Below are 14,114 nucleotides of genomic sequence, written 5' to 3' on the forward strand. Positions count from 1 at the left end.
TCAGACATTAAATGATTGTCACAGCGGAACGTAGTTAGATTTTAATAGTTTTAAATGAAACACAGAATAATTGTCATGAACATTTTAATCAAAAAATACATTTAATAACTAAAAACATCTTTCTAAAACCTATGACTGATAAATAACATTTATATTAGACATTCTTACAAACAATTACTCATAAAATATATTTTTTCATTGAATTTGTTTCATTGTATTATTATCTTTTCGACGAACATAGAATTAAAGGTTTTGTATTGCCGCGAGGAAATTGTATATTTATTACGAAATCTATAGGCTTCAACTCTTCAAATTGAACGTTTCAAATTTTGGAGATCATTTATTTTAATAACTTTTAATTTAATTTAATAATTTATTTGAAAGTTCTGAAAATGTTTAGTTAAGACCGGGAATGTTCAAGCTAAGGATTTTGAGGAACAAAAACAATTGTGATTGGAATTGGGGGACCATGTAAACTAACTATTGATTAAAGTATTCAAGGATAATCAGTTCAGCCGATAATTTCTTACATTTTCATATTGAAAACTGAGCTTTATAACAAATGTATTATATGTATTTCGTTTATTCCATATTGCGACGTGAGTTTTGAATATGTCCTACGGGCCAAACTGTACCTAGGGCTGTGCCTGGGTTAGCTCTGGTCAAAACTAGAGGACCCCAGAAACAGACACAGCACCTGGACAAGGCTGAAAGCCAATTTTTCGAAACATACTTTTAACCTTGTTCTTGTTTTGGCTTTGTGCTGTGACATTTCATATATATATAGTGTGCACATATGGACCGTTTATTTTGAAAGTGGTGTAAGTCCATTTTTGAGAAAAATGAGCTATCACGTAATTCATGCTTAATCTAATGTAATTTTTTTATATATAACTAGTCCGTGTTTAATTTCTCAGAAAAATCCCATGTTTTGTACAACTTAAAATCGGTCGGTAAATGAAATTGCATAATCATCGATTATGAAAGTGGTGTAAGTCCAATTGACAGACCCCATATGATTTCCCTGTATTTTTAAATCAACAAATATAGTAACCTTTAATTTTCTCGAAACAAAAGAAAATGGACTTACACCACTTTCAAAATAAACGGTCCATATCTTTGTATTTATTGTCTCAAATTTTAAATGATCACTTTTGTCAGTAGGGATGCAATACGTATGTATACCTTTTATTTTGTTCTCTAGATGAACGGTTTCACGGCCTACACGGTATTAGTTGTTACCGGTTACAAGCAAGAAAATGAGAACACGGGCTTTTAACCAACCAACTTTGAACCACACACTCAAGTCGAACCCTCTACAAACCGCAACCCGTAAATGCTTCGCAGCAGAAATAGGAATGGTAATAACAAATCATTCCGCCTGTCCTAACTAAAAACTTTTAATGACAAAATATCCAACTGCCAATGACAATTCATCGATAATCACAAACGACAGTCTACTGTAGAAACTTTCGAGATAAATGTCACTCACACCAGATATGTGTTGGTATTATAAATTGACTTTTGGACGAATTTATTATTTTTATCTAATCATTAAATATCATTTAATTACCACAGTAATTATTACAATTGTATGAATAATAATTAATCGTTAATGAGACTCATTGCTTAATAAATCAAATAAAAATGTGTTTTTGTACTACCCACTAAAGATGCCGCACTGAATTCGATACGATTATTTAAGTTTTTTTTAATCAGTGTTGAATATTTTACGATAGATAACTCTTTATCTCACAAAATAATTAATGTTATCAGGATTTTTTTTCCTTATCAACTGAACCGTTGGTCAACCAGACTTTACCATAGCATAGTATATAAATAAACCTCATATATTTGTTAAGCTAGAACGTATACCTACGTAATATCATTATTTAATACTAACAATTATATTAAAATATAGATTTTTACGATAATCTTATATTATAAACGTTGGCATTGGACAGATTTTTCTTTAGGAGTCTTAGTAATTGTCAGCGCAAAGTTTGTATGAAAAAAAAGTTTTTTTTTACAGTCCAGTAGACGTTTTTCGTATAATTAAATATTCAGAGGGGACCTTGTTTTATAAGTATAATTAAAATTAATACGTAACCACTAATTTTGTTAAAATAAAAAATAAAAAAATTAATATCTAAAAGCGTTCCATGGCTTTTTGTTACTACTAAATTAAATGATGATAGTAGATAGATAGATGCAGTAAGTGAAACTTTAAACAATAGAAATTACTTCATCTAATTTAAAATGGGAATTACACGACATATTTGAAACATAACGGAATTTCGTCAACTAAACATCTCTGACTATTCCTTGCTGTACCTATTCCATAACATTTGTACCATTACAAAGCACAAATTGAACTATTCTCTTCATAGACCCAAAGGTTTCCAAAAATCGTAAGCCTAATATATTGTGTATCACTGGTGGTAGGACCTCTTGTGAGTCCGCACGGGTAGGTACCACCACCCCGCCTATTTCTGCCGTGAATCAGTAATGCGTTTCGGTTTGAAGGGTGGGGCAGCCGTTGTAACTATACTGAGACCTTAGAACTTATATCTCAAGGTGTGTGGCGCATTTACATTGTAGATGTCTATGGGCTCCAGTAACCACTTTACACCAGGTGGGCTGTGAGCTCGTCCACCCATCTAAGCAAAAAAATAATAATAATTACAAACCGATTTTGTCTGAACATATTTGTTTGTTTGAACGTATTTTTAATTGCATCCATAGGTAGACGAGCAAACGGGTCATCTGTTTATGAGTGGTTACAGTTGTTTAAGGACATGAGCAATTTGCGGGACACTACAAAGCCACAAAACCACGACTAAGATGTTTTCTTCGGTTAATACATGTTAAAAATGAAATATTGATAACGTTTAATATTATAATACTATTATATAGATGTTTCTTTAGATTATATGCGTTCGCAAAACCCTTTAGTGGATTAAGTTGAAGCTTCTTCTAGATGTTGTTGACAATTCGGAACAGGTTCCGAATTGTCAACAACATCTATCCGTTTGTTCGGTTAGGAACCTTCCTAGCACAAAATCGACAAAACAAAAGATAAACGATCCTCGTTCATTCAATATCTACATAATATAGTTATTATGTTATTTATTACAATATCAAGTCTAATATACAGGATATCAAAGGACAATTGCAAAAGCCACAAACACGGCATTCCAAAAAGTAATATTATTATTTTCATATCAAGCGTTCATAATGGTCTAGTAAACATATTTTGCGGCCCGCATTGGACGTGCGCAAAACTTAGGGGTCAACGACCTCTGGAATTTAAATGGCGGCTGGGGAACGAAATAAGCACGGAAACAGTATGTGGTAAAATATATTTTTCCATATATTTCTCATATTTCCGTGGATAATCGTTTCTGGTAGCATTCGAATAAATCCTGTATTAAGAGCCTTTCCTATTTCCATATCATTCTTTCCATACAATATCAGTCTTTTAGTTTAAGATCATTTTAAAGCCAAATTATAAAAATTAATCAGTTATTGTGTTAATGTAATACTATTTTCTTTGTTAGAATAACATAATATCAACATTTTTCGTACATTACATTACTTATTACGAAAAATCATACCAAATTCTACGAAAGTAATTTGTGATAAATTTAAAGCAATCTAAATTACGTAAGATGTACATTCAATAACATTCGTCTAGTTGCACTTTTTTTCTCAATTAATTACAGTAATCCCCACTATAACGCGGTAGATTGATTCCGCGTTATAGAAAACGCCTTATAAGGTTATTCCCGTATAACGCGTTTTTGCGACCTCGTATAGCGCGTTACGTATAAATGATTAATCACGTTTAAATTTTAATGGTTTAAATATTTTTATTTTAAATTAAATTTATAAAAATAAAATTTAACCTACACCTTCTAATACACAAATTTAATAAAATAAATTAATTTTGTAATAACACAATGGACACATATGCAAAGATACGCAAAGCGAATTATGAACTGTACAAATCATTATAAATTTCACAGTACAGAAATATGTATATGGGAAATCGCTGCGTTATGTGGGGTAATGCCCGTGTTATACGGGGGATTAAATCGCGTAATATGAAAACGCGTTATAACTTTACCGCGTTACAGGGGGATTGCTGTATTAATGAGTTCTAAGTACGAATTGAAGTACAGAATCATAATTACTTACCGCTACTACTAACTTACCGCTTTAAAATTTCAAATTTGACATAAGACATTTCGAAACGTCATGAAATGTCAAATTTATAAAACAGAACGTGAATTAAAATTTTGAAATCTCCTTTATAGCCGATACAGTCGTTTCGGGAAAAACAAGTTAAGCAACGCTTGAAAATCGGAATAGAGTTACGTTTTTGGAACGAAGTTCCTTATGGGACGATGCGGAGGGGTACCCTAACCGGGAAAAAACGTCCGTAACGTAAGATTTTTTTAAACGGCATGTTTTACCGAAACACAGATAAACTTAACCTAATTAGTTACATATATAAAATTTAATGTTCATAACAAAACATAAATGCGAATTTGTAATCGATTTATTCTAAGCTAGGCGCTAAAAATAAAGGATTAGGATCGGTATTCAAGTTGGCCGACTGAAAGGACCTTTTTATATTGACGTGAGGATATTGTTCTCGCCATTCTAATACCTGAAACCGAAAAGAAATTCAATGTGGTTCATGATAAAATAATAATGATAATCATGATAAAAATACTATTGGTTTACTGGTGGTAGGATGTCTTGTGAGTCCGCACGGGTAGGTACCACGACCCCGCCTATTTCTGCCGTGAAGCAGTAATGCGTTTCGGTTTGAAGGGCGGGGCAGCCGTTATGCTGTCAAAAGTCAACTCATGTCTCGAGGTGGGTGGCGGCGTTTACTTTATAGATGTCTATGGGCTCCGATAACCACCATAGCACTATAGCATCAGGTGGGACGTGAGATCATCCACCGATCCAAGCAATAAATAAAACCATCATACTGCGATACTGGAACTGACATTTCGATGGTGGAATGCGCTTCCCACATGACCACAAATTTTATTCAAAAATCAACTAGTTTTTATGTGTTCTAAAATTTATTGTAATAAGTTTATTGTATGATTATTATTCTTAACAGTACCTGAGACTCTTGAATCTGATCGCAGAAGCTAACGTCCAGAAGCCTTAACTCGCGACACTCTGCTAATATTCTGTGTACATTAAGGACAATTATTTAAAATAAGTCAGCTTTTTTTTTTCCCCTACCTATGCTGATAGCCTTGAGAGGCTATTTCAGCTTCATCCTAACGTTTGTAGGTGAGCTCGCGGGGCTCAACCGGAGAGTTACTAACACTGACCCTAGCAAGAGCCGTGCTTCGCAGAATCTACCACCGGATCGGAAACGCGACCCACTGAGAAGATCCGGCGAGAAACTCAGTGGGCTGTGTCTATGGGTTAGTTCGCTCGTCGAGCCCTTCGTCGCAAGCGACGGGTTCGACGAGGACGGTGACCGGAGTCAGCATAAGGATTAATACGTAAAGTAGTTACAATTTTATCTACGACTCGCAAACACTAAAGATAATAGTATTATTTTTTTATAAGTTTTTCTTTATTTAAAATTAGATATCTATTAAAAGAGTAAGTATATAGGTAAGCAGTCTTTCTCACGACCTTCTCTTTCAAGATGAACACTTCGTTGCAGGCATAACATGTTTTTTATTTCACGATAAAATGTAATAGTTTTTTTTTTCTCAAAAGCACAGATTCATGTTATGTAAAATTCAGATATTAAAATATAAAAAAAAGACGCTTTCGCGCGCACCAGTACTCTGTCGACAGCGTTTTCGAATAAAAAAGGAACACTCACGAATCGCACACGTCCGACGTGACCGCCCTGACGCCGAGCAGGTCGAGCTGCGTCAGCTTCGGCGCTCGTGGCAGCAACGAACGCAAATCTCTATCGCAGACACCGCGCAACGCGCCGAGGAACAACTTACGTAGCTCTGTGCCGGCGAGCCACGCCAGCCATTCGCCCGAGCCGCCGGCCTGTAGACTGCCAATAAAATGTACAGTGAACACCAATAGTCATTAAGCTCTGACGGCCATAAAATGTACAGTCAATACCAATAGGCATTTAGCTCTGACGGCCAATAAAATGTACAATCAACACCAATATGCATTAAGCTCTGCAGGCTAATAAAATGTACAGTCAACACCAGTAGGCATAAAGCTCTGACAGCCAATAAAATGTACAGTCAACACCAATAGTTATTAAGCTCTGACGGCCAATAAAATGTACAGTCAACACCAATAGGCATTTAGCTCTGACAGGCAATAAAATGTACAATCAACACCAATATGCATTATGCCGTGACGGTCAATAAAATGTAGTCAACACCAATAGGTATTAGGCTCTGACGGTCAATAAAATGTACAGTCAACACCAATAGGCATTTAGCTCTGACGGCGAATAAAATGTACAGTCGACAATCAACACCAATAGGCATTATGCCGTGATAGTCAATAAAATGTAGTCAACACCAATATGCATTAAGCTCTGACGGCCAATAAAATGTACAGTCGACACCAATAGGCGTTATGCCGTGACGGTCAATAAAATGTAGTCAACACAAATAGGCATTAAGCCCTGACGGCCAATAAAATGTACAGTCAACAACAATAGTCATTAAGCTCTGACACCAATAAAATGTACAGTCAACACCAATAGTCATTATGCTCTGACAGCCAATAAAACGTACAATCAACACCAATAGGCATTAAGCCCTGACTACCAATAAAATGTACAGTCAACACCAATAGGCATTTAGCTCTGACGGCCAATAAAATGTACAGTCAAATGTACAGTCAAGTCATTAAGCTCTGACAGCCAATAAAACGTACAATCAAACACCAATAGGCATTAAGCCCTGACGGCCAATAAAATGTACAGTCAACACCAATAGGCATTTAGCTCTGACGGCCAATAAAATGTACAGTCAACACCAATAGGCATTTAGCTCTGACGGCCAATAAAATGTACAGTCAACACCAATAGGCATTTAGCTCTGACGGCCAATAAAATGTACAGTCAACACCGACAGGCATTAAGATATGACGGAATCCAATTTAGGACGGCCGTGTAAAAGCTAGACCATTCGGTGAAATTTAGCAATTTTAATGGTAACGAAATGTTTATTTTAATTTTCGTGCTAAAAAGTAGCCTATGTCACTCTATTGACTTAAAGCTGTCGCTTTGTATCGACGTAAAAGAGACAGACAAACAAAATAATTTACTCATTGCAGTATTACTTAAAGTCATGCTAAAGATGAATAAAACTCACGCGTCAGTTCTGAAGAAACAAGAGCTCTCTGGCCCGTCATTACCAATCACATTCTTTACAATAAATAAATAAATAAGTCAGAATTAATTGCAATCAAATCTGACATTAGGTCTCGAGCAACGAAATGCAAAATCAAATATTGTCTATTGACTATTGGCATCGGTGAAGGGATCCATTTTATTTCCCTCCATTTGCCTACCCACTAACTAATATCTAGTTCCTGTAAATTGTTATGATATAGGTTCCAATCGCCTGATACGCTTATATGTCAGAGAGCTCGCAAAAAACCCACATTCAACTTCATACAGAAAACTTACCACCATCCGACATCCAGTTCCTGTAGTTTCTTACAATTTCCCAAGGCCCTTATTCCGTTTGGAGTCAAAGAGTAGGATTTCCAGAAGTCGACCGATATCAGGTTCGGGCAATTCGCTCCCAAAGCTATGGCCACTTCGTCCATGGCCGATATCATCTTGCACGAACCTTGAATTGGTTTTTAATTATAAATTAGCCTTAACCGACTCTGTGGCCCCGCAGTTATGGATCCTGGCAGATGGACTCAAGGTCCTGGATTAGATTACTACATCGTATCGTCTTTTATATATAATTAGTCTTGTATAATAATATATATTGTACGTGCGATAAAATATTGACTAATTCACACAGCCATATACACAAGCTTTAGGAGCACAAGGGTATATATACGTATACGATGACGGCTCGAAGATCTTTAGGGTCAATTTTTGGCAAATAATACTATTAATATTAATAATACGTGAAGCAAACATTTTGTACCGCTTTTTACGAAAATTGCGCGGACGGAGGAGTATGAAATTTCCATAGAGAATATAGAGAAGGAGTGCAGAATGTCAATATTTTTTTAAATCTATATATTAATACGTGAAGCAAAAACTTTGTATCCCTTTTTACGAAAATTGCGCGGACAGAGGAGTATGAAATTTTCCACACTTATAGAGAATATAGAGAAGAAGTGCACAATGGTAATATTTTTTTTAAATAACGCATAAAAGATACATTAAATCAACAAAGAAAACATTACACACACTACATACCATGTATTTGACGCACACACGCATACATACTATTTATTGTCAAACTTTTGTTCTTGACGTCTGTTGTCAAATTGAGAATAGATTAATATTGTTTGTCTTTGTTAATATTTTTTATAGTGTAGTCTTGGCGAAATTTGTGATTATAGAAGTATAAAATACAATCATAATAGTGTACAAACTTACAAGTCCAATTAATTATAGTCGAATTTCGACTACTGCGGGACCTCTAGTTATACATAAAAATACATTAAATCCTTCGATATAATTGTTGATCGAAGATTAAATCAATAAAAAAAAAAATACACCGACAACCATGTTTTTGACACACGTATGCATACTATTTGTTTATTCAGTTTATTGTCAAACTTTTCTTATTAGAGAATAGATTTAAATATTAGTTATTACCATTAAAAATAAGTAATCTTGGCAAAATCTATGATTATACAAAATCTATGATTATAGAAGTATAATAGTCTTTGACAATAGAATCATAATAGTGTACAAGCTTAACTTCAATTTATTAATTACAGTCGTATTTCAACTACCACTATTATTATTAATACTGCGAATGGATAATTTTGTAGTAATTTTCGCTTCGCTTAATTTCGTGGAAGTTATGTTAACATGGAACAAGAAATCATTATGAATAAATTGATGCGTACCGACGTTAAGGTGCTCCAAGCCGGGATTGAACCTAATGATGTTGACAGCTGCCGCCGTGTTGATGTCGGTTCTGTATAAGTCTAAGCGTCGTAAGTTCCTCAAAGACGCCAAACAGATCCAATCGGTGCAGCCGACTACTGAACGTAGGCATAGCTCTGTGTGTATATAATATATACATATATAGGTTATTCAAAAGTAGTCTTTATGTAGTCCATACGAAAGTATTATTTTAAAAGCTTATTTCAACAACTCAATATTTATTGCGTATCAATATGATTCACTTGTTATGTTAATAAAATACGATAATAGTCTAAGAGAAGGACTTTTACGTGTTTAAAAATTACATTTTATTTTATACACTTGTAGGTGTTCTATAGACTTATATGGTTTTTTTTTAACATGAAAAGAAAGCGGATTTCCTTTAAGGTTAACTTTTTCCGCGCTTGTGTTGTTTGCAAATCACTCAGACTTAAATAAGACTTCAGACCTAAAAATTATATCAATAACTACAATTAGAGGTTCGTAGATCTTATACACATGTAACAGGTGGATCATTGATACGCTTCGCTACGACTTCCGCTTTTACGTTATATTATGGTAAGACAAAAAAACAATTTTGTAGATGAGTGAACGACTTTAAGCCCTAGTTTGAGCTAAGTGGTTACTGGAATCCACAGACACCACAATCTACTATCATTCATCATTCGTCATTCGTATTGTATAACGGCTGTCTCAATCTTCAAACAAGAACATAATAATATCATAACTTACTGGTGGTAGGACCTCTTGTGAGTCCACGTGGGTAGGTACCACCGCCCTGCCTATTTCTGCCGTGAAGCAGTAATGCGTTTCGGTCTGAAGGGTAGGGTAGCCGTTGTAACTATACTGAGATCTTAGAACTTATATCTGAAGGTGGGTGGCGCATTTACGTTGTAGATGTCCATAGGCTCCAGTAACCACTTAACAACAGGTGGGCTGTGAGCTCGTCCACCCATGTAAGCAATAAAAAAAAAAGAAAAAAATATCATAGTTGCTTGACAGAAAAGAAGCAAAATGTTTGTACCTACACATGCGAGCTCGCCATACAACCGGTAACATCTCAAATAAACAACGCGACCCGCATCGGCATAAATAAAACAGTCTAAAAACGAATCACCTAAATTACATACAAAGTAGAAATATGTGGTTTGTTAGCCAACCTCCTAGACTACGCTTATGTAATCACATCAGAAATCAAATCCGTTTTTTTTGGAACGAAGTTCCTTATCGCGCGTTGTGTAAGGGGGCTAGACGGAAAAAATTCTTACGAAAAGTTGTCACGACACTTTTTAGATCCGTCATTCTGACCAATCAACGTGTAGGCGCTTATCGCGTCACATTGCTCGTATCCGATTGGTCCGCGTAATGAGTACAGTTTCTCGAGATAGCGTTTCAACAATAGTAATTTAGTTCATAGTATTGTTTTTTTCTTCTTCATAATGCCGTAATTTATTATTATAAATTAAAAAAAAAAATTACAATCCTTCACTAATTAATCGAAAGGAACTTCGTTCCATCCAGGTGTCCCTTGACACCTCTGAAGTTTTTTTATTATCAATATCACCTAGCGAATTCACATATGGATTTAATAATGTAAATTGCAAACACGTACCTTGTAAGAACGGCGCTATGTCAACAATCGTTCGAAGCACGGCGTTGTCCACGAATTTACAACAGTTCATTCTTAAGTGCGTTAATTCTGTGCCGCTCTCTTTTAGGAAACTGCAAATTAATACGATAACACGTCAATGTTGCTACGTGAACGTCAAACGTTGATATTGCATTTTGAACCTTAGCAACGTTTTATGCGTTATCGGTGGAACCCATTGGGAGCTGGTGTGGGCACGTCCTGTTATATCCTATAATGCTTAGAGAAACATAACTGAAGTATATAAATACTCCAGCAGTTGCATGTGAATGTAGTCAGTCCTAATGAAAGGGATTGAACAAGGTCAGCTTTTTACAGGTGGTAGGACGTCTTGTGAGTCCGCGCGGGTAGGTACCAGCACCCTGCCTATTTCTGTCGTGAAGCAATAATGCGTTTTGGTTTGAAGGGTGGGGCAGCCGTTGTAACTATACTAAGACCTTAGAACTCAAATCTCAAGGTGGGTGGCGGCATTTACGTTGTATATTTCTATAGGCTCCGGTAACCACTTAACACCAGGTGGGCTGTGAACTCGTCCGACGTCCACCCATCTGTGCAATAAATAAAGCGTTTTGGTTTGAAGAGTAGTGCAGGCGTTGTACTGTAAAAATGAGACTTAAAACTCATATCGCTAGTTAGGTGACAGCATTTACATTGATGTCTTCGGACCTAACAATAAGTGTCAGACTGGTCCATCCATCTTGGCCATAAAAAAAAATATATATCTATACTAATATATAAATCTACAGTGGTTTTTACGGATGTTTCGTTACAACTACTGAACCATGCACCCGATTGACTTGAAACTGGGTATCCATGTAGAAAATACATGTACTAATGGATAGGCTAATATTTATATGAGTGTTGGACTCTCTACACCAGTTGCGGGGGCGTTAATGATGAGAATATTTGTGGGGGTGAGAATAATGTTAATTTTAAATGGCCAGCGAAGCGGACGGGTACAGCTAGTCTCTATATATAAAAATGAATTGCTGTTCGTTAGTCTCGCTAAAACTCGAGAACGGCTGAACCGATTTGGCTAATTTTGGCTTGAATTGTTTGTGGAAGTCTACAGATGGTTTAAAAGGTAGATAAATATGAAAATGTTCGGAATTAAATAAAAATAACAATTTTGTTTTTCCTTTGATGTGTCCCCCGTTGGACCGATTCCTTATGTTTGTTTTAAGTTTATTTTATACAAAAGTTTAGGTCTTTTATTTATCGATTGAGGCAATACGAAGTCTGCCGGGTCAGCTAGTAAACTTATATAAACCGCTCTGAACCTCTATCCACGGAAGCAATACTAAACACAGATCGACACAAGTAGCATCTTAAGTTTGAAGACCATCTGTAGCTGAGACGTTAAAAACGCGAAAACCTACTGGAAACGTCATTAATCGCGTGATTTCAACAAAACTGATCTAGATTGTTCAAAAAAAAAAGTAACTAGTACCTAATTAAGCAAAATTTATTCGTGCCCAATTATTTTAATACCTCTTCAATTATAAGCTTAGCGTGTTTTGTGACGATTCACTGATAATCATAATTACTTTTGCGTGAGAAAATAGATCAGTCTTTATATCGATTCCGTTGATTTAATTATATAAACGAGCAATATTGAAGGCAATCTGTTTTAAAGTCACGACCACTTTTTGGAATGTGTTCAAATTATTTTCGTGATAGATAAAGAACTCTAAAGGTAATCTGGTATAATTCAAATTGTATAAAACGTTCTTCAATGTAATGTATATTTGCTACTGTATTTCCGCACGCAGCTTCGTTGGTATACCCAATCTATACTAATATTATAAAGCTGAAGAGTTTGTTTGTTGAACGCGCTAATCTCAGGAAGTACTGGTCTGATTTGAAAAATTCTTGCAATGTTAGATAGCCCATTTATTGAGGAAGGCTATAGGCTATATAACATCACCAATACAAGCGGAGCACCAATAAATAATGTTTCAAAATCGTTTTTTTTTCTCCTTTTGAGAGCTTCCGCTGCGTGCGCTGCAGAAAGAGTTAAAGTTTCGCTAAAATAATGTATGACAGAATTATTCCCCTTTGAAAGATCTAAAAAAAAACCCCGCAACAGCATATGTCTATATATTAAGGTTGGCTGGCTTACTATAACGTTTTTTAAACTAACCAAATTTGTTCTAAAATAATGCATTATTTGTGAACTATTCCACGCGAAGTCGCGGGCAAAAGCTAGTAATTTATATCACATTATCGTCATTTTAGACCGGTACACAGCAATGGGATAAAAGCTTATATATCAACCAACGAGTTTCTCGCCAGATCTTTTCAGTGAGTCGCGATTCCGATCCGGTGGTAGATTCTGCGATGCACCGCCCTTGTTGGAGCCAGTGTTAGCAAACTTTCTCATAGTGAGCCCTGTGAGCTCATTTATCAGCTACAGAGTAACTGGAATAGCTTCTTAGGCTCCGAGAGAATAGCTAGCGAAAAAAGGGTTAATTTTTTTTCGCTGATTTTAGGCTATATCCATACCGAAGTAAAATCTGCAACTTAGTCGAAAGTAGAGGTAGGCAGCGGCTTGGCTCTGCCCCTGGCATTGCTGAAGTCCATGGGTGACGGTAACCACTCACCATCAAGTGGGACGTATGCTGCTCATCTACCTACAATAGCAATAAAAAAAATTGTAGCATACGCAATCATATTTGAATTTATACTATTAGTATCGATTGACATTCCTGTACTATCTGACTCTTTGGGAGTCTGCAAATAATTACCCAAAATTTCGATCGTACATATGTTTTGCGGCATTCGTGAGGTTTATAATATAAAACAAAATTTTAGAATACGTTACTTAAATTTTTAATTCTACTAAAAGTTCAATCTGGTCGAACATGTACGATATTAAAAACAAAGTTATCTATGAAAAAAATTCTACTTCGTTTTCTTAAACTATTATTCGTTTTGATTTGTATTTTTATGGGCACATTAAAATTATGTAAGCCGGCAGACAATCGCAATGTCCACTTAGTCAGTATTAAACGCTATCCAAGGCCGCAATTTCTTAGCGAAATTAGTACTGAACTGCGAGATTTTAACCCAATCGATTGAGTCATACAAAAGTTAACTACAAAGAACCGGTAAAATTAATCAAAATGTATTAAAAACAAATGAGGGTATGTTAACATTTTCCGTCAAAACAAAAACTAAGAACACGTAATCAACTGAATGACAGGCTCGTCACTCTTCTAATTATATATATATCTCTCTCTCTCTCTCTCTCTTGCCTCTTTCATAATTTATTAATGTTATTAATTAAATGAACTATTAATTAAGTTAATTAATTATTACTAATTATTAGAGAGGGTATTTAAA

General features: G+C 35.4%; 1 protein-coding gene across 2 annotated transcripts in view; it reads right to left on the reverse strand.

The window, feature by feature from the left end:
- Positions 1-67: 67 nt before the first annotated feature.
- The window catches only part of LOC101736612 (F-box/LRR-repeat protein 4), a 37,396-nt gene continuing 23,349 nt past the window's right edge, over positions 68-14,114 (reverse strand). For both annotated transcript variants that reach the window (XM_012688644.4, XM_004924079.5), the window contains exons 8-13: positions 10,734-10,843; positions 9,082-9,237; positions 7,664-7,829; positions 5,873-6,058; positions 5,147-5,216; positions 68-4,675 (exon numbers count right to left, since the gene is read on the reverse strand). In XM_012688644.4, coding sequence (XP_012544098.1) covers positions 4,565-4,675; positions 5,147-5,216; positions 5,873-6,058; positions 7,664-7,829; positions 9,082-9,237; positions 10,734-10,843 — 799 coding nt within the window. In that variant the 3' untranslated portion in view covers positions 68-4,564. The remainder of the gene's footprint in view (positions 4,676-5,146; positions 5,217-5,872; positions 6,059-7,663; positions 7,830-9,081; positions 9,238-10,733; positions 10,844-14,114) is intronic.

The sequence above is a fragment of the Bombyx mori genome, chromosome 8 (assembly GCF_030269925.1).
Source record: "Bombyx mori chromosome 8, ASM3026992v2".
Taxonomy (NCBI): domain Eukaryota; kingdom Metazoa; phylum Arthropoda; class Insecta; order Lepidoptera; family Bombycidae; genus Bombyx; species Bombyx mori.